This window comes from Hakea prostrata, chromosome 1 (genome assembly GCF_041222555.1).
Source record: "Hakea prostrata isolate BN-2017 chromosome 1, UWA_Hpros_2, whole genome shotgun sequence".
In the NCBI taxonomy this organism is placed as follows: domain Eukaryota; kingdom Viridiplantae; phylum Streptophyta; class Magnoliopsida; order Proteales; family Proteaceae; genus Hakea; species Hakea prostrata.
The window spans coordinates 28,943,314-28,964,759 of record NC_142600.1 but is presented as its reverse complement, the minus strand read 5'-3'; the positions used below and the strand labels follow the sequence as shown (position 1 = coordinate 28,964,759).

General features: G+C 36.3%; 2 protein-coding genes across 3 annotated transcripts; one reads left to right on the top strand and one right to left on the bottom strand.

Moving 5' to 3' along the window:
* The first annotated feature begins 1,213 nt into the window (after positions 1-1,213).
* APL1 (ADP glucose pyrophosphorylase large subunit 1) lies at positions 1,214-8,134 on the top strand. Its single transcript, XM_089138491.1, has 15 exons — positions 1,214-1,692; positions 2,347-2,460; positions 3,989-4,156; positions 4,411-4,503; positions 4,826-4,909; positions 5,002-5,057; positions 5,460-5,553; positions 5,650-5,762; positions 5,992-6,064; positions 6,280-6,360; positions 6,509-6,595; positions 6,865-6,969; positions 7,088-7,194; positions 7,277-7,337; positions 7,728-8,134. Exons 1-15 carry the CDS (start codon positions 1,438-1,440, stop codon positions 7,827-7,829), a joined length of 1,593 nt encoding a protein of 530 aa, XP_088994617.1. The 5' UTR covers positions 1,214-1,437; the 3' UTR covers positions 7,830-8,134.
* A 371-nt stretch (positions 8,135-8,505) lies between these two features.
* LOC149028644 (P-loop containing nucleoside triphosphate hydrolases superfamily protein) lies at positions 8,506-16,363 on the bottom strand. 2 transcript variants are annotated; one of them, XM_089138500.1, is made up of 10 exons: positions 16,029-16,363; positions 15,848-15,941; positions 14,398-14,511; positions 14,181-14,303; positions 12,708-12,812; positions 11,770-11,928; positions 11,610-11,678; positions 11,017-11,106; positions 9,935-10,075; positions 8,507-9,542 (listed from the first exon to the last, which is right to left on the bottom strand). In XM_089138500.1, exons 1-10 carry the CDS (start codon positions 16,310-16,312, stop codon positions 9,270-9,272), a joined length of 1,452 nt encoding a protein of 483 aa, XP_088994626.1. In that variant the 5' UTR covers positions 16,313-16,363; the 3' UTR covers positions 8,507-9,269. The 2 variants fall into 2 exon arrangements, with proteins under 2 accessions (XP_088994634.1, XP_088994626.1); XM_089138508.1 differs by lacking the exon at positions 16,029-16,363 and having other exon boundaries at positions 8,506-9,542; positions 14,398-14,507; positions 15,848-15,936.
* Between the last annotated feature and the right edge of the window lie 5,083 nt (positions 16,364-21,446).

Here is a 21,446-nt window from a genome sequence, read left to right as displayed (position 1 = left end):
TATGTGTCTACAATTATCCAAGGACAATTTTAGATGGTTTATGTCAACTTTCATAATTTCTTGCTACTTTATCTGGAAAGAGAGGAATAGTAAAGTTTTAAATATGAATTCACCTAACCCTTTCATGGTGTTAGGGAATATCCAGAAATGGATAAAAGATTTAAAGCTGCAACAACAGGGAGAAAATTTTACCCTAACTGTTTCTTCTTATGCAAACCATATCAATATAGGAGAAAATTGGTGCACGACAATTTCACAGACTAACAAAAATATTATTGTGTGTGCAGGGATTTTTAACCAACATCTAGGAACGGTTGGATGGAGCACGGGAACATGTAAAGATGGACATCTAAGGTCTATCATTTTTGGAAGAGGAAACGGAATCGAGATCCTGGAGAATATGATAATGGGTTTGCAACAAGGGATTAAAGATGCAACCAAAGAAGGTTTTAAAATAGAGGAAATATGGACAAACAATCCGGACATAGCAGACCTACTACCATGGCCTTCAAGACAAACATGAACTCTTCAGGGACTACCAATTTTGATAGAATTGGCAACATTGACAAAAATGTTGGAATATAAACTTTTCCCAAACCCAGTGCTCCAGATGTTTTTTGTGGGGTATGCCAGTATGGCACCCACCTTACAGGATAACTGTAATAGAACAATTCACAATATCTGTAACTGTTATCAACCGTAACATAAATGCAATTTTTCTTTCTTCTATCAAAAAATTTTTTTTGTTATATATTGATACACATTCCCTTTTATGCAAGTGCCATCTATAATCATACATATCTTGAACATCCTTATACAAGGACATGATCCAAACTCTTTGGATGCAAGTGCCATCTATAATGATACATATCTTGAACGTCATCCTTATATATATACAAGAACATGATCCAGACTCATTAATTGGTTAAGTTCCTTTAATAATTCAAGAACAAGATAAACCCTACAAATTGACCCATACAAAAGAATATACCCAGGGGCAAGGGGCAAGGGGGAGAGACACCAAAGGAGACTTGTAGCTATTCTAGTTGAAAATGATGCACTTACCCCTTTGATCAAGTAATTCATTCATTAGTAGCATTTGGTGGAATATTCATAGAATACTACAACTAGGGTGCTGAGGTGAGGAGTTTATTGTAATTATACAATTACTTTTTAAACGGCCAAGAAAATTTCAGAAAACTGATGGACGGAATTGTGTTTGGGTAACGTGGCATAATCTTCCTGGGAAAAAAGAAAAAAACAAAAAACAAAAATTCCAAATAATTCCAAATAAGCATTTGTCTCATCAGCTACATAATGCTTCCTTCCTTCTCCATTTCCTGCTCCATCTCACTCACAATAGTTCTCAAACTCATTCTTAGACATTTCTCTGCTTTCATGCATGCTCGTTTAAGTTCTACTTGAATTAATTGTTTCATGGCAGCCTCCGCCGATTGCCGGATCTCGTTTTCCGCCGCTAACGGCCACTTAATAAGTGGCAGCTGCAGTGCTGGTGGTGCCGGAGCCAGCTCCAGCATGATCGGAAGCAACAGAAAGGTTGTGAAGTTCTGTGATGGAGAGATAATGGGGAAAAAACTGAACCTCAGTAAACTCCGTCAGGGAACTCACACTAAGTTGCCGAAGCCTTCCTTATCCATGTCTCTCACAGCTGATGCTCCCTTTGAATCCAAGGTGATCACTCTCTCTCTCTCTCTCTGGCTCTCTCTTGCTCTATCCTTCTCTAACTTCCTCTGCTTACTGCCAAGTGGATCGTGAAGAGATTAATATTTTTTATCACATATTTGAATAGATTTTTGGCTTCAGTGCTGCGCAATCACCGAGCTACCTACTTACGGCTATGGACCCGATAAAAATGGTGATCGAGATTCAATCTGGACCACCATAATTGATCTGGACCATATGTAGCTCAGTGTTGCGCATTAATTACTTGTGCAACACTTAAGCTCAACCCATTTGAATAGGGACACATGGCCCATCCTACCACTTATGGTAAAGGAGATATTTATGTAAGTAGAAAGTACAGGGCTTTATGGTAACTTCCTACTTCCTTGTTTCTTGTGTTGTTTGCATTTTTTAGAAGTGAAATCCTTCAAATCATGTATATTATAATTTTATAAGAGGTATAGGGATATTTTTGTCTTTTGGACATTAAAATATATTATTTTTTACCACAAAAAACATTAAAATAAGAAACGTTAACATAGCCCGAGATCCCCAACCAATACGGAATCGAGATTTTTTTATTTTTTATTTTGATTGAACCTATTGATTCGGATCAGAAGGCAATGATTTTTCTTGGGTTTGATATTGGATGGTGTTGTGTAGATCAGAGGCTTGGAGATGCAAAGGCGGGACCCACGGACCGTTGTAGCGGTTATTCTTGGTGGCGGGGCTGGGACTCGTCTCTACCCCCTCACCAAGCAAAGAGCAAAACCTGCTGTAAGTCTTCCTTCATTCTTTGCAGTTATGCATCACTTCCTTCTAAATTGAAAACCTAACTCTCTTTCTTCCTTCTAAATTGTGCTCTACTCTGTATTAAGGCATGAAATTTGCTTCTCCCTGCTAGGGTTTTTAATCATGAGGGGATTCAGATTTAGCTTTACAGTACTTTTTTGTGCTTGATCTTAGTGGTTGTGGTCATCTGATTTAGATACTAGCTTTGTTCTAGAGGCATGAGGATCACACTATTTCAAATATTACAAAAGGGTCCAAAGACCTTTTTTTTGAATAAAAAACTTCCATTAGAAAGATAATTGTACAATTAACCAGAGATATAGCTTTCCCAAACCTACCAACATACAACATGCTAGGAGATACCAGATCAGTGACATACAAAGCTTTGTTAAAGAGTTCAATTATATCCTTGAGATGCAACGAGTGGTCGAGATCGAAATCTCAGCCAAGTTTCTAGGATCCAACGGTCATAGGACTGAAGCAAAATCATCATTTATATAGGACAAATAGATTATGAGACGATAGGTCCAGGGAATTTTCGGAATTCGGAGCTGGTAAAAGTTGTTGCAAAAGAGGGGAGTTAGACCTAATAATTACTTCTCCTTTGAACCTAGACTCTCGGAAATTGCTTCAATCCTGTGCATTAAATGCGCAGGACTGTCAAGCTGAATTTCAGATCGTTATCCGAAATTTAGGTCGAGATTTCAATCTGGACCGAGATTTCGATCTGGCGGCCGAAAATGTTTTGCTTGACAGTTAATGCGCAAGACTGAAGCAAGGTCCCAGACTCCCCAGAGAGATCAAGAAAAGAGAGCTCTTTAAGCAGCTTCAAAAAAGGCCATAGACCACTAGGTACAGCAATTTCCCAAAAGAGAGATGCCCATTCTTCCTGGCAATGCAACAGCCTCTATACACATAGCAAAAACACCATCCTCCTCTAAGACCATCCACTATTTCAGATCTTGCAACTCAACAATGAAAGGTTGAATCATTAGGTCAATTTTCTATATGGTAAGACAGATTAGTGAAGGTTTAGGATTGAGGGGGTCTGCAGGAAACACATTTAAAAAAGGTCCTGAAAGGTTAAGCCAGTAAAATAGATGGAGGAGAGAATTGATCAGAGAGTGATGTTTTTGTGATTATTTTTCATCTTGTTCCTAGAATCCCAAATCTAAAAACAAGTTATGATAAAAACAGAGAAAAACCATCTACAGGAGACTGGAGGAGAGTTTTATCTTTCTTAAGAAGGGAGAAAAGAAAGGCAGAGATCAAAGAAAGAGGGAGCAGACAGGGAAGAAATGAGAAGCTCAATAGGCCCCACAGCCCAGATATGCTTGGCCTATGAACAAGAGAGAAAAAAAGTGCCAAATAGATTCAGGGAAAGGTGACAAAAGGGACTAAAGGGTTCTGTACTTAGTTGAGTTCAATAGTCAATTCAGTACTATTCTCTGTGGAGTACATTCTATTTTTCCATGTATTGATTATATGACTGCTACTTTTTTTTTAATCTCAGGTACCCATAGGAGGTGCATATAGGCTTATTGATGTCCCAATGAGCAGCTGCATAAACAGTGGGATAAACAAGGTCTATATTCTTACTCAGTTCAACTCTGCATCGCTGAACCGACATCTTGCACGGGCTTACAACTATGGAGCAACCTTAGGAGATGGTTTTGTTGAGGTAAGACCTTTGAAAGTTGTATCCAATCCTATTTGGTTTCTCCGTAATGCATCTGTTATGGATCTTCTCTTTTAAGGACTGGTTTGGTCTGTCTGCTAAGGGCTATACATGTAGCAAGTCCTTTTTAATGGAGGAACTAACTAATTGAAGGGCTACATGTCCAGAAATTCTAGTGTCTACTCCTATCAATCTCTATATGCTCTCTCAACTGATGAAATTTGATAGTATCAACATCTGATCTTGTTTAATGCCAGGTCCTAGCAGCTACCCAGACTCCAGGAGAGACTGGTAAAAAGTGGTTCCAAGGAACTGCAGATGCCGTACGACAATTTCATTGGCTTTTTGAGGTAATTCTAATGAATGCAGATAAAAACTGGACCCTGAAAAATGCTACAGTGACCATCTATGGAACTTACAGTATCTGGGTATCTTCACAGACAATCAAACAATCAGATACTCTATAATTTAACTCTAAAAAGGAGCACTGGGCTTAACCCTCGTAAGGTATAAGATTATATCTGATATTGGTTCCTTTAATGCACTGCTAAAACTTAATCCTAATCTATGAATATGCTGAAATTCTAGTTTCAAGGTAGGTGTCTTATGATGCTATAAAGCATTGTTTAATATCAGATGTGATGCCTATGTGTTTTAATCACAATTCTGTAGGATGCTAGAAGTAAGGAAATTGAGGATGTGCTTGTTCTTTCTGGAGACCATCTATACAGGATGGACTATATGGACTTTGTTCAGGTCAGAAAGCAAACACTTAATATATTCCCTTAACTGTAATTTGTTTTACATACTTTTATTTCAGACCTTAAGATTTTCTTCTGTATTGCCAGGATCATCGGCAGAGTGGTGCTGATATTAGCATTTCTTGTGTACCTATGGACGATAGGTAGTTATCTGTTTATGAATGCTATTAATCCTTCCTTAGTTTAGAACTCCAGTTAGTTCACAGAATTCTCTACTGAATCATATGAAGTTTGACGCATGGTAGAGATATAATTCCTGATATTTATATGCATTCTGGAATAAAAAACCACCGATGTTGAAGTTCAGTGTGATGATAACTAAAGATAATTGTTTTGCCATATCTTATCAATATCACTAATCATTGGAAGGACTCTTTTTTATTTCTTGCTGTGATTCTCATGTTCAAGTTTCTCCCATTTTTATCGGTAGTTCCATTTTTTGTTCCTTTATTCTTGTATAGGATAGAATTTGTATCTCAAGTAATGTTTTTTAGTTTGATGATGGTTCCAAATTATCTTAGCATCCTATCTCCTTTCCTTGATAGCCGTGCCTCAGATTTTGGCTTAATGAAGATAGACAGCAAAGGGAGGGTCCTCTCATTTAGTGAAAAACCAAAAGGAGCAGATTTGAAAGCAATGGTAATTTTCTCTTTCACATTACACTTTCAAATCTAATGCAGCTCAAGCACTTATGACTTTCTGAGTGGCAACACTTACTTCACTTGTGAAATTTAGGCAGTAGATACAACAGTCTTGGGATTGTCACAAGAAGCAGCACAAAAGAAACCCTATATTGCTTCCATGGGAGTGTATCTCTTTAAGAAAGAGATACTTCTGAATCTTCTTAGGTAATGATCATTTGAGTTCTTTATTGATTCTGTAGATTATAGATGATTCAAAATGCTATTAAGTGGCTGTTTCCAGTAGAATCTCTATCCCTCCATGATAAAATCTCAAATCATTAGTTAGTAGCTTATCATGGTGGATTACTTGACCAACTATTGTTTTGCCCTCAAAATTAAATCTAGAAAGTAACTCCAATACAGGGACTTACTATTGCATCATTGTTTGTTTAAGATGGCGTTTTCCTACAGCAAATGACTTTGGATCTGAAATAATCCCTGCTTCAGCCAAAGAGTTCTTTATGAAGGTCTGTATCAGTTATCTTTTAATCTGTCAAGTAAACTCCTCCCATAATAAAATGGTTTTCTTGACGGACCAGAAGGCGCCATTCTTTCATTGTCAAGATGATGCGTTAAATACGTGCAGTGACTATTGATTATTCCTTTATGTTTTGATTATCCATCAAAGTTAAATATCTTGCATTCCTTTATGATCAATTTATGTATTAGATATTCATTGCAGGCATATCTATTCAATGACTACTGGGAGGACATTGGGACAATTAGATCCTTCTTTGAGGCAAACCTTGCGCTCACTGCACATGTAAGTACAGAAGCATCTATTTGTATCTTCTTTCAGCTCTTTTTTCAGTGTGAAAATTAGGATTCCTTCTTTCCTCTTTAATGGCTTATTTTCCTTTTTGTCACTATCACTGTCAGTTTCTTATGTGATCTTCTTCTATTGCTTTCAGCCACCGAAATTTAGCTTTTATGATGCTTATAAGCCAATGTATACATCAAGAAGAAACTTGCCACCATCAAGGGTTGACAACAGCAAGGTCTGGTTTTGCTTGATATGTCTAAAGTTTGTTCTGAGAAATATCATTTTAAGGCATTGCATAAATATTTTTGAGTTCAAATGCTAAGAAGTTATTTATAAACCGAGGAACTTGCCATTAGCAAATGTGGTTCTTAAAAAAGTAGCACCTTAAAGATTTCCCCTCTCCACTCATTTCTTACTCTTCATCATATTACCTAATTATACAGCAATCTACATAGTATTTTTTATGTTACTCATGCACTAGTTCTTTATATTGATCTTGTGCAGATAATTGATTCCATCTTGTCTCACGGATGTTTTTTGGATAACTGTGTCATAGAGCACAGTGTTGTTGGTATACGATCCCGAATAAACCCTAATGTTCACTTAAAGGTTTGATTTCTAGCTACACAGCATTACTGAATAATTGATAGAAATCCAAGGTAGTTATCAAATTGAGTGTTGAATAATTAAGGGTTCAGCATGTTAATATAACTAGTGATGTATGCAGGACACAGTGATGCTTGGTGCTGACTATTATGAAACAGATGTGGAAGTTGCATCACTTTTGGCTGAGGGAAGGGTACCAATTGGAATAGGAGAGAACACAAAAATCAGGTAAAAAGTGAACCACTTCATTAAATTCTTCCTCTTAACATCTCTTGGAGAATTGGAAATTATTCTCCACAATGTCGTGCAGGGAATGCATCATCGACAAAAATGCAAGAATTGGGAAGAATGTCATAATATCTAACTCAGAGGTATGGCTTCCTTGATCAATAATTACTCTACTAGTGGAATGCCTTTTCTACAGCCACCCTAGTTGCACTTGCACAGCTGAGAAGATTGTTTTTCCTATTGTGTCTCTGGGATATCACCTTCCTATGGTGTTTCCTGAAAAAAAGTGTCTTATATCTCCTCATAATTTGGTTTCAAGCTTAGAGCATTTGTACCTAGTACAGGGAATCGTGATTTCTGTTAATCTAGTTTCATAGCAGGCTTCTCCATGAACTACATATCTGCAGAAATGCAATGTTTGAACTGTAACTATGTGATAGCACAAGAACCAAAATGAACATTATTCTTGTAAACATTTGTTGCCTTGCAGTTTTCTTGAGGTTTTCTACCCTCTCTCTATTTTCTGTCAACAGGGAATAAAAGAGGCAGATAGATCTTTAGAAGGGTTTTACATCAGATCGGGCATTACCATCATATTGAGGAACTCAACCATCAGAGATGGATTTGTAATATGATGTTGTTAGTCCCACTTCAGGTCCAGTTGAATTGCAGATAAGCAGACTTAGTGTGAAAGAAGTGAGCTAAGGTATCCTATTTCAGTTATAACCACACAAATGTAATGCCTTGTTCCTGATACTGAGGTTACAACACACTATGTAGAGCATATCAGAACAGTATTATGTTCACTATAAAGATATAAAATGATGATGCTCTTGTTATTTTGGGGAGCAGGTGGGGTCAATAAAATTGCATAACAGAGAAGAAACAATTGCATAAGACAAGGATTTTACATGATTCATCCAAAGGACACTTCCACCAACCATGCTTCCAAAATTCACATTCTTTGCTTTCAGAACAAATAACAAAATAATAAGAAACCCTAAGCCCCCCAAATTACCTAAACACCCCTGTCAAAATGGACCTCTCAATAGTAAAGGGCCCACAATCCATCATTTTGAAACTTTTTTTTTTGGGTAAAGCATTTTGAAGATCTTGAGTTTCTTGAACACAATATGGTACAATTTACAGTGCTGCTCAACATGTGTACAGGCCCTGAAAAATTCTGACCTGGTGAAATTATTCTTCACCAACGACAGGAGTGTTATAAATATTTTGGTCCTTTAATCTGATGAGTTTTCTTTCTAATGAGCCTATAGTATGTGTACAGGCAATGCACACGAGATTACGTCGATGTTTAATTAAGGCGACTTCGAATTCTAACAAGTCCAACACTATTTTAAGTTAGTTCCTTCAGAGTTTTGGCAAAAATAAGTTAATTCCCTTTATTATCTTAGCTTCCTCATTAGCTTATGTTACCTTTTTAGTTGAGAATCGGGTCTAGACTTTTTCATTTTAATGGTCTGTTCTTGAATTTTCTATGTTAAGTTTGTTAGGGGGTGCCACATCGTCCATAGGTTTGATTGATGGTGAATCTGTTGGTTGCTCTTCTTACCCACTGTTGAAGAACCTGGTGTTTGATCAAGGATCCCTTTGTTCGATCCAAGCTAGTTGTGTTCTCTTATTATTATTACCTTATTCTAACATCTTCTCCATTACTTCAAGCAAGTGCCCATTTGAATCTAATGCAATTCCAAATCTAATCTGGAATTCATATGCAAGTGCCCTTTATTCTCCATGTTTTCTAATTTATTCGCATACCATAGCTTGGTGTAAGAAGACGGAAGAACATGAGTGCAGGGATTGATTAGCTTTCTTCATCTTTCTTATCCTTGGCGAAGAACGTCTAACATTCTTACCCTCTGCAATGCATTAGTTCATATAACTTTGTTTTCTGCAAAGGAAATCCTTTAGGAATGGAGGCTCTATTCTTTTTTCACATTATCTGATTCAGTCATGGCACATAGCATTTCTATCTAGTGCATCTTCTGTTGAAACACAATAGACTTAGGCAACTCTGAGCAAGAAATGAAAGAAACAACTGACAACCTCATGACCTACAAAGATAGCTCAGTACAGTGAAACTTCAACTCATTTTCAAATCTCTGCAATACAAACCGCTCTTTTGGTGTTATCATGCTTGTGATGGTGCATTTCTCGTCTGAAAATGGCTTCCGAGCTGTCCTTCCAGAGCGATGAAGATAATCCACTGCAGTCCTTGGCAACTCAAAGTTGTACACATGGGTCATCTCTGGAAGGTCAATTCCTCTTGCTGCTATGTCTGTTGCGACTAGAATACAACATCCATAAGCCCCACCTTGTCTGGCTTCCTATATCATAATCGAGATATCAAAACAAGTAAAGCAACTTCCTGAACTTAAGGCAAACTTTTGTGTGTGTGTGTGTGTCCTTATTTTATTTTTTTATTTTTATTTTACTTTTGAGTTTGGATTGGGATGTGAGAGAGAGAGAGAGAGGAGAATGCTTTTCAGCTCAAATGACCTACAAGACCAAAATTTTAGATTTCTTGCCTGCTTTATCCGAATCCAGCATTTCTGGTAATTTTTCAATGCTAAATGACATGAATGTTCCACGCACATCTCTTTTATCATACCCAATGAATATGGCATTCCAAATATCTCATGAGGTTCTCCTTATTTGGAGTTCAAATATATTTCTCTTTACTCTTTTCTATAAGAAATAAGACCTGAAAAGTACTCACCAATAATGAAGTTACCCGCAAGTTAAAATTCATGTTCTCCTCGAGAAGAAGAATCTCTGAACATTCAGCATAGGAAGTTTTCAGGAACTCAATTACACGGTCTGATGATGGAGAATTTCCAGCTTTCTTTGACTTCTCAGACTACACAAATAGAGGGAAATGTTAAACAAGATGTGATAGATTAATAATCACCATATTATACAACAGGATTGCTGTCTTTGGAAAACTATTTAAGTATTTGTCGAGTGATATTCACAATGCTAGTCAGTTTACTATCCCACCCCCCCCCCCAATCATTATTTGCTCCTTCCTGTTAACTCTAGGTTGACATACACAGAGACACACACACAAGCACACGGAGACTCATAACTTTGTTCTTTTTAATTTTTACTTACCACACGATACATAGCTGAATGCCATCACAACGAGAAAGACTATGGATGACAGACCAGCTCTGTTTACCTTGAAGCCTTATGAGTAAAAAGAAATACTTATGATACCTTCAAGATCATCCTTTCACACTGGTCCATGTTTTCAAAACAGCCCCACCTTCTAATATAATTCCCTGGCATCCACAATCATAACAATATTGATTTTTTCAACAGCTAAACATTGCTCTATTCACTTCTAAGCATGGTTTGACTACCTGGTTTTCAGCAGAAGAAAAACAGAAGTTAGACAGAGGTCTTGGCAAGTTAATGCTCCTTTTTTCTTGATCGAGAGCCAGGTTATGGTGGGGATTATATAATTCTAGTAGAACACTGAGATTTTGCCAATGTATGGAGATGGTACTAAGATATCCAAGTAACCCATATCGGATCTCATCTCAGAACACAACGAACCCCCCCCCCCCCCCCCCAAAAAAAAAAAAGAGAACGAGATATTACCCAGATATCGAATCTCAGTACGAGATATTACCGAGATATCGAAACTCAGTATATTGATTCTAAGGGATTTTCAAAATTTTACATTCACATTTACCAGCCCCATCCCCAAACCCCACTCCTTTCCCACCCTCACCTCCATCAGGGAAGAAAAAGAAAGCAGCATGACAATTAGTAAAGTCCCCAATTATGGCATACCTGTTCATTGACAAAAATAATAGCAGATCTTGGTGCATCAGCATGTAGTAGCGTAAGCAAAGTTTGCAGCCTCTCATTGTCTCTACATATCTGTCAAGATCAGAATAGAATTTTCTGAATTCTTTGGGTATGGGCATTAAAAGTAAGAGTAAAACTGGATTCATAATGATGAGCTGATCAAACACTGCCTACAACCTAAGATGGAGCCAACAATTTGACAGGTCTGAACCAGCAGATCTTTTGCAACACAAAAAACTGTATGTCAAACAATATACATAAGGAAAATATTCCATAATTATGAGTTGCTAGAGGAAAATGTCACCAGCAAACCAGGACAAAAAACAATAAGATCAATTTCTAATGTAAATTATGCAATCAAAATACAGAGCAGTCTATGGGAAAAGCCTAATTATATTCGAAGTATCAAATACAATAACATAATAGAATATATATTGTAGATATCCTTACATGTGACTCTCTCAAATATTGGAACATCCCACCTTTGGAATTCATGGTCTATATTTATTAGAGCATTCACTGACCTTAAAAGTGTACCAAATCAATTATTTATATAATGTCTTATACGAACTCACCACAAATTTATGTTGTAGGCATGGAGGCATGGGCTGTACGGGATTTAGATGGACATGAACCACGTCACTCTGTCAAAAGCATAAATAAGGATACAAGTCATACAATTAGTTTAACATAAGAAATCCTGTGGAAGATAAAGCTATGGCTGCATCTGCTGACCTTGGTCCATTTCTGCTGTACACAATCACAAAGAAAATGCCTGTGCTGGGGAATGGATGCACTAGCAAAAACTGTTTGACGGTTATCAATTGAAGAGTATGACGTCAAAAGCTTTCGAAGAGAATGCACTTGTTTGGATGAATTGAACATGAAATCAACCTAACCAAGACGAAGATTGAAATTGTCAAGGGAACCTATAAAAACCAGGAGCTCGTACTCTATAATAAGCAAACATGAAAAAGCATCCACCAAAATGGTTCTCTAATCCAAAGTAGGATTCTCAGAACCATATCAAATAACAGATCGTTCAGGGTTGTGTATCATCCTGGATCATTCCCAATCATCAGGAATTGTCTGGAACATTCTTCTCTGATACCAATCCTGATCTGCCAACACAGAATGACCCAATACTGACCTTAAAAACCACAATCTATGGTGCTCATCAATGACAAAATAACTGGCATACTCCATTTAAAACACATAATGACCATTCATTCATTTCAACTTAAGAGCGTCCTAGTGCATGAGGCTACTCTTCTGCAGTGTCTTGACGGGGCAAATACACAGCATTAACTGTCTATTACAAATTACTTTATCACTACCACCCAAATAAGATAACCTTATCCTTAGTGAATTCACATCTATTCAAGCCTTGAATATTTAGATTATAAGATAAGAAACAAGACCCTAAAATAATTCATTTCTATCTTCAAAAGTTGAGGCAACCTTCTCAAATTTTCATAAGCTGGGAATTACATGAAGCAGTACATAATAAAGGGAGTTAGAGTGAATACATATTGCCAACTAATTAGTAATTGTGCTTGAACAACCACAGTGCTGCAGCATACCATTCTGTATTCTTGATTTAGATAAGTAGTTAAACCACAAATAACAAATAAATAAATATGCATAATTACATTCAGATGCGATCCAATTACCTCATCGATCACTAGAACTTTCAACGCCTCCAGCTTAAAAACACGCTTCTCAAGCATTTGGCACAAACTTCCTATAGTTGCAACCACAATTGTTGGGGGTTCTGCCTGAGAAGATCCTTAAAGCTTATACAATTAGCTCATTCAGTTTATCTAAAAAATAAATAAAAGAATGATTGGAAAGGTAAATTTTACATGCATAACAAGTTGTCATGCTATAATTGACAAAAGACGAGGCCCTAAGAAAAACCTTCTTTTATACATAAAACACCAATAGTTATTCCAAGAGGAGAGGGAGGGCTTTGGAGTAGTAAAAAACATCCTTTTCCTATATTAATAAATAAAAATAACCATGAACTTTCACAGTTTTAAGTAAGAATAACTAAATATAAGGCCTCTACAGCATACAAATGCAGGAATTTTCCCAATGTGCTTTCTATATCAAAATATCTTATGGTCATGATACAAGAAAGCTTTCTGGATTCTGGTGGTAGATGTTGATGAAACTCAAAATAATGGTATACATTACTACTCTGATGAAACTGATAACAATGGGATTCAACAGTACCTGGATGAAACTAAATAAGCAGTGACATACAATAATCAGTCCATGGTTGTCATAGCGTCTAGGAGAACCAAAGCAGCAAAAAACTAAAACTAAAACAAATACCAACAAGGCACCTAGGCTACTGCCTTGATAACTATGATCCAGACACTTGAGAAACTGAAGATTTACATAAAGCTTCTTTCACTATTGTTTATTGGTAAATTAAACAATTGACTAGTGAAGGAGAAAGCGACCCAAGGCGAGCATCTACCAATACCATAGAAGGCCTTGAAAGATCTTTACTGGAGACAAGAAAGAACAGCCTTATGATTCAAAGAACTCCCAAGTGAAACATACAGAATACCATCCTCAACAAAAAAACTATATGATAAAAATCCTGTTGATAAACTTACTATAAAGATCAATGATATGTTCCTTGCTGTACTTATGCATGGATTTTCCAAAATCCACACGACCAAAAACCAACAGAAAATGCATGTCAGTGTAAATGGCTTCTTCCACATGACTGTTCCACTATGTTATGGCTCTTGATATCACGCTTAAATACGCCACCACTTTCTAGTTCTTCAATGAGCAACTTTGACATCAGATGTATCAGAGAAAGATAATATTTAGTGGACCAAGTTAGAACATATTTTGGCTCAGAACTTCTCTAAACAAGGGCCAATTGCAGTATATCCACCAAATAATTTCTTGCAGAGTTACCTACCCTAAGTTAAAAGTTGATCTTAATCATCCAAATTAAGAGCCCTACCAATGCTACAAGATGAAGACTACTAGAAATGGAGATGTAAAATCAATGGTCAATGGCTGCAAATTTGATCAATCAAAAGCCCTCTTTTTTTTCTTTTGCTTTTTTGTCTGTAGCATGGTAACAAAACTTGAATGCACTGATGAATTAGACCAACCTTCAGCCAGATCTTATGTCTTTTCAACATCCCTCCATCCAAAAGAGCCATCACAGTGCTAGTCTTCTCCTCCATTTCATGTTCCATGGGCTTCGAAGCTAAAAGCCTAGCAACTTTCGTAACCTAGATAAATTTAAAAGCAATTGCAAGATTAGCAGCATAGGGACTTCAGCATAAACAAGATGAAGTAAAAATTATTAACAAAAAGTGTTCTCACTTGCATGCCGAGTTCCCTAGTTGGAACAATAATCAGTGCTTGCACTGCAGCTCTTTGAGCATTTACAACCGAAAATACTAACAGTAGGTAAGCTAGGGTCTTCCCAGAGCCTGTCTAAAGCACCAAGCAGAAAGATACTTTAGATTCCTCATCAACTGATTGCTCACAGACATGAGTATAATATTATACTTGAAAACCCCATGCATATAGATCCACCAAAAAAAAAGTAAACAAAGATGATTGAAAGAAAAACTTACCATTCCCTCCATCAGAGAGTAGTTACCCCAGTTTAACAAGTAGAAACAATACCATACAAACTCCAAGTAAAGAAAACGATGTAAAAAATTATTGCGACCAATGCGGAATAAAAGCACAGTATTGTAAGCAGTTTTTTGGTTGGTTAACAAGGGAAGGAATCTCCCGACAATAGGTTCATTGTCTTCATTCTTCCATGTAGTAAACCACATGAGGTTGAAATTTATGACCAGGTAGACCTCAGTTACTACTGAGAAAACTGAAGCATTAAAAATATAGAGAACTCACAAGAGGGTATACTTAATGATGAGGACATGCATCCACATTGGCAAGTGTACCTTTACATGCAAGAGATACATGATTTTTTGTGAGAATTTGACAAGTGATCAATCCAAACATTACCCTCATTTGATTGTTACAATAACTACATCATCCTTCCAGTTATACAAATAGGTGCACAAACCAGGAAGGAATCAACATTATGCCATCCATGGGTCTTCTTTCCATATATTGGTGGTCAAATATTTGCCTCCTCATGTAAAGTGAAGTTACTAGGTTTACTCTACTCTTCCATTCCAAAGCAATAGAAACATACACCTTCGGATTTCCAAACATTGAGATCAGATGGATATTCATGCCAGATTTAGTGACAATGAAGGACTAATGGTGAGACTAAGTTATGACTACACCTAAAATTCATGATTGAACTTTGAATCAGCTGGTTATCTCAATTAAATGAAAAGATTGCCCAAATCATCCACTAGAGCACAGAATTAAACTAACTAATAAATTAAACTCCAAATATTATTGGATATTTTGTCCATCAAATCCAAAATAAGTCGTTTTAACTTTAATTAATTCAATATTGTGTTCATGTGGAAGAATGGAGTTGCACTCTCTATAGACATGACTGTCGTGTTGTGTGCTTTTGAGAACAGAGATTATTGACAACACAACTGTATGTGTATCTAACTTGATCAATCAAGAAACTACATGGGTTCTTGCAGACAATCGTCCGATATTTTATGTAACAGGGTTTTCGTGATAGTTTTATGGTCCGGAGACCTAAGAGGAATTTATCATTGTAGACCAACACTGTGTAATTCAAGTGTTCATATAGCTCATGCAACAATAAACATAATATATATTTACATTAATTAAAAAACAAATCAGGGCAAATTGAAATACATTTAACCTGAGCATGGAGTATACAATCCCGTCCAGATAGCAGAGTTGGTAAAGATTGCCGCTGCACATCAGTTGGTTCAATAAATCCCACCTCTTCAGCTCTGCAGGGCACAACCACGAGTTGATCGATACTAGCTTATTCGAGAGAAATATAAAAATCAGAAAATGAAGTGAAGGAAATCACTTGCCTTCTCAATACATGCGCGGGAACACGGTCTTCACATAATTCTCGGATAGTTGAAGCTTTGCTGCCCCTGACTTCAGGTTGGCAGGTTAAGGTGTTGACAGAGGAAGACTTCAGTTGAACAAATGAAGCTTCCTCAGCAGAACATAGAATTCGACCAGCACCACTAACGAAATTTGAACGTCTAAAATTAGGGTTTTGCATTTTGCAGAGGAAAAAACGTAGAGTGGTTCTCCTGCAACAAATCGAACTAAGCGGAGGAGGAGGAGTTTGCGAGCAGCAGGCCATTTCGACCAGAGAGAATAACGGTGAGGATGAGACTGTCAAGGTGAGAGTGAGATTTCAGTAAACTCTTATTTTTTTTCTCTCCTTTATTATAATTAGGGAAATTTCATTCCCCCCCAAAAAGCAACAACAAATTGGTTTCATTGGATATGTTTATTTATGAGGATAATTACTGTTGCCCCCCCACCCTGTTTTTTTTACCTACTTATCTCCTCTACTTTTTAAAATTGCTATTCAACCTAACTGTCTAAAATTACTAAGGCCCAGTAGTTTAGTTAGTTACTGATGAGGCATCTCATATTTTCAAAAATTCAAATAACCCTACATTATCTCTTTACATATTTACTCGTTTGCAAGTTAAAATTAGCTTAATACTATGGGCTAAAATTGGATTTTCATTGGATATGTTTGTTTAATTTATCACTGAAAATAGTTAAATCACTACTTATTTTTAAAAAAATTCCTATAATAAATAGTATCTGAAAAGTTTTCAGTGACAAATTGGACAAATATATCCAATGAAAATTCAATTTTGGAGTCTCTGTGCTTTTTAAACATAAAGTGGGGTTGTCAGTGCTTTAAGGCTTCCATTTAGGGGTGCCAGTGCAATTTGTTATATTATTATTATTAGGAATCATTGTTGATGCCTTAGTGCCATATCTCAATTATAATATTTTTTTGAGAATATCTTAATTACAATCACGGTACCTTGTGTTGGCGATTTATCGCCGACACGAGGCGATTTTTCATCATGTCGCGGGGGGGCGACACGAAACCCCCTAGCGACACCGACTTTACCAAAAGTCGGCGATATATCGTCGTTGAATCACCGGAATCCATCGAATGCTCAAAAGAAGCACAGCTCGTCCATTGGGGGCGCCATCCTTCTAAGCTCAAATCTCAGGCACTCGTAATTAGGATTCCCTTCGATCCCATCTTTACAAGGCAGATTATCGATAACCTTGGAAGAAGATTTCAAGCAGTCTTCCTCCGTTTGCATCAGTATATCGAATTCCATGGCTTTCTAAATCTGAACCCCTTGCAACCCAGGTTTCTCGCATTTCCTCAACCGGCAAATGCAATAGATCTCAACAGAGATACAGACGAATGCGCATAATATAAGAAACCCTAATATGTAGTGAAGACGATGCGAAGAATCATCGGAATCTGTGTTGTTTGCCTAAGAGATCGTTTTCTTAAACTCTGTCCCAACTGTGCTAACGTGTGCCCTTTCGCAGACAAAGAAAGTGAAGATGAGAAGATCCAAATTGGTAAGAGTTTCTTCTTTCTTTGAACCTCTGCACAACGGACCGGAGGCCGTGGCAGCGATAGCAAAATGAAGGTGAGAAGTTGGTACTCTCCGAGTCCGATGCAATGGAGAATCATTAGGTGAGAAGTTGGTACTTTCCACTTCATCCCACACAACCCTGCACTCATCCGACGCTTCGTTTCCTTTCCACAACACTTATGCTTCCATCACTTTCTTCTCTATCATCTCCGTCAGCTTCTTCTCTCTCATCCATATTCCTCTATACTTTGCTATCGCCATCCTTTCACCGACCGTGGTTGTCGCTCCACAACCTTTCAGCTTCCTACACCAAGAACGACGGTAAACGAGTAAGAATAAGAAACCTTATCGCAACTACAAAAAGAGGAAGGTTTCGGATCTCTAGTTGCCGGTGAGAAAAAAACTCTCGGAGTTATGGAAAGAGCCATTTCAGACAAGAAGCAACATAGTGGATTTCAATCGAAATAGGGGTTCGATGAAACCAAAAGTCGGGCGACTTTTGGCAACATGTCGCCCGAGTAGCCGTGTCGCCAAGGTCCATCATGGCGACACGGGCCGACATGTCGAACCTTGATTACAATATTATTCCTTATATATTTTGAAATTACTAATAAAATCTTAAAATTTTGAGTTTTTTTTTCAAGGCAACCCACCTAAGTGGACTTATAATTCTTGACTAGTGCGCAAAATTCTATGGTGCCACCTTGACTTTTTCCATAATTCTAAGTTACCCATTATTAAAGGTCAAACCTTTGACCGTTACCTTTGTTGTCCATGTGACTATTATACTATTGTACGTGTAATAAGACTAAAATATCCTTAAATAAACTTTGAGAGAAGACACAACAACATGGAAAGGAAACTTATTTGAGGGTGTTCGGTCTTTTTACACATACGTGGGTATAATAGTTACAAGAACAACTAAAGGTTTGACCATTAATAGTGGATAACTTGGAATTATACAAAAATATCAAGGTAGACGGCATGAAATTTTACCCACTTTAGTTGGCAATTAAGAATTATAAATCCACTTAAGTGGGCACCCTAAAAAAACTCTAAATTTTATCGAAATTTCATCACTCCTCAATTTCCACATTTGCCGACACATATACAAACAGAAGGCAATATGGGCTCTAATCTCATCTCGTGAGCCCATTGAGAAAGTAGATAAATGATCCAACCAAGTAGCCATACGAATAGGGACTTTAAAAGCCCACTGGGCTAGCAAACCATGCTGACCCATCAAACTCACAATTGAAAAATGGCAATGACTCATTGGTTCCAAATAAATAGGAATTATCTTAAAATGGTGAAGTCCTAAAGATTTTTCTGGGCAAATTCGATAAGTCCATTGGATTATGCATTTAGGTGCAAAACCCTAGAAAAATGTCTAAACAATTTTTACTAGATAAACTCGTGGTTCCACATATTTCAAATCCGTAGAATCAAGTAACGAAAAACACTCTTAGGGTTTTTCGATTGATTCAAAAGCATCTTTGATTGATCCAGTATAACTTGACCAGGGTATAAATCATCTTAAGAGTGTAGTTAAATATAAAGAATTAAGAGCAAGTTCTTTCGACAACCTAAAACACAGATCTGACACCTCACTTTACATTTAAAAAGCAAAAACACTGCAAATTGGACTTCCATTGACACATTAGCCCAATTTGTTCCTAAATGTCGTTAAATCGTCATTGTATTTTTAATCTTAAAAACTACCCTTTGAATTATATAAAATTATCTAAATACGCTTATGAAAATAGAAAGGGCGAGGGGGAAGGAGTTGGGGTGAGGGAAACCGTGAAGAGTTGTTGGAACTTGAATAGTAAACCTAACGGCGAATAGTAGATGAAATATTTTCACCCAATGATACATATAGACATAATAATTTTTACAATTGCACCATTAACCATTCTAATATAATTATAATTGTATGTTTTTCAAAGTTAAGTAGGATGTCATGTTCAAAGGGCTTTTTGAGACATTGGACCAATTTACTCCAAATTTAAAATACATTATCTCAAATTAAGCTCAAAAATAATGGCAAAATTTTGTTTTAATTTTTTTTTCTCTATAAAAAAATCTGTAGTTGCTTTATCCCAATAAGAAAATCTAAAATTTGGAAAGGTGGCAGCAAGCTCCACCACTTCTCTCTATCTCTATCTTTCTTTGACATGACAAATGCTTGATTCATGGCCAATTTGAAGGGCAAAAACAAGGAGAAGTGAAACAAAAATAGTTTGGCTACCAAAAATTGAAATCCTAACTAACTGTCAATCATACCCGTTTTATGTTCAAGATTTATAATCTCCTTAAATAATAATAATTATATTTATATATATATTTGAAAAAATGTTATTCAGTTGCATGATGACGGCTATGTGCGAGGACAGAAAGGGCTTAAGTGCTTAACCACGAGGGAGATTTGTCATCTTTTGATTTATTTTCTCTGATGATCACTTTCTTTCTTTTTTTTTGTCAATTAAAAAAAAATTAAAGATGATTACAATATTTGAAATGCCAATTGATGATATTATTATGCTAATGTAAGCTTAAATTGTTAGAATTGATTTCTCTATATCAATGTGAAATAGTTTTATCTATCAATGTGGAATATTTAACAATATGACAAATAAAATTTTATTTTAATAATACTAAAATAGTCATAATTTTGCAGTCCAACATGAAACCCACTATTTATTTTTAATTTATATTGTTTTATTTTCATTGGAATGTGAGTGGTTGGGAGGCTGTAACATTGACGGAAATAAAAGACTGCTCTCCTTACCAACCAAAAAATTCTTGATCCCCAAATGGAATTATAAATATGCCATGCAATCTTTTTCATCAAATAAATGTTGGTGAGTTATAAGATTAAGCTTTCTTTTCACCAAAAAAAAAAAAAAATAAGATTAAGCTTTCTAATATTTTAATCAAAAGGCAACGAATGTTATTGATTGGAATATTATACGTGACTGCATCTTATAACTCATTGAACACTCGTTGGTAGAGCCTCTTATATATATATAAGACTTTACTCCTTGTTTAAAAGAGATTCAAACTCTTACCGTTGCTATCCCCAACCAAAGAGAAAAAAAAAAAAAAAAACAAAACAACTCTTGATCTCATGTAATAAGTCTTTTGTCAACTAAAGTACTTTGGAAAATAGGTATATACCTTTCTTTTCTCATCCATATTAGTTTATTTTGGGGGCAGGGGTGGTCTCCATAAGGTTTTATAAAGCTTTAGCCATAAACCTATAAAGCTTTAACTATGATGTAGATCTATGGAAGGGTACTTCAAATGAGGCTATAAAGAGCTTTGGTTTTGATGCATTCTTTTCTTCTTTTCGTGATTGAAGTATCTTCTACAAAAAAAAAAAAAGATATTGTTGACTATGAATTTGGTAGGGAAATTTATTATTTTTTTTGCAAAATACTTTTTGGGTTTGATTGATGTAGGAAATATTTAATGTTCAACATGTTTGAAATTCAATTTTTGGTATCAAAATGAATTTAATTCTCTTTTAGCATTATAACTAATTGAAGGTCTCAACACAAAATATTAACATAATAGATCAAAAGGTTTAGAACTTGACAAGTGAAAAAATACCACAGGTCCAACTTGGCAATGAAGCCACTTAATTTTTCAGATAATCCTAAACATCCAGTCCTATTTCACATCGAACATTGGTCATCATCAACTAGTAATAGCGACTGAGGGTTCAGAAGCCTGGGGAAAGGGGGAAGGTGTGGAGCTTTGAACCCATGATTTTCTTGGGCTTATTACTTTTAGATAAGAAGCTCCAACCATTGAAATGGAGCTTTATTTAAAATCACAAATTTT

Excerpts from the sequence above, each read along its gene's own strand:
- LOC149028644 (XM_089138500.1), bottom strand. The coding sequence starts at position 16,312 with ATGGCCTGCTGCTCGCAAACTCCTCCTCCTCCGCTTAGTTCGATTTGT. Across the intron at positions 11,679-11,769 it reads TACAGCAGAAATGGACCAAG|AGTGACGTGGTTCATGTCCA; the intron begins GTCAGCAGATGC and ends TGCTTTTGACAG. Across the intron at positions 9,543-9,934 it reads TGCGGGTAACTTCATTATTG|GAAGCCAGACAAGGTGGGGC; the intron begins GTGAGTACTTTT and ends ATTATGATATAG.
- APL1 (XM_089138491.1), top strand. The coding sequence starts at position 1,438 with ATGGCAGCCTCCGCCGATTGCCGGATCTCGTTTTCCGCCGCTAACGGC. Across the intron at positions 4,504-4,825 it reads AATTTCATTGGCTTTTTGAG|GATGCTAGAAGTAAGGAAAT; the intron begins GTAATTCTAATG and ends ACAATTCTGTAG. Across the intron at positions 4,910-5,001 it reads ACTATATGGACTTTGTTCAG|GATCATCGGCAGAGTGGTGC; the intron begins GTCAGAAAGCAA and ends CTGTATTGCCAG.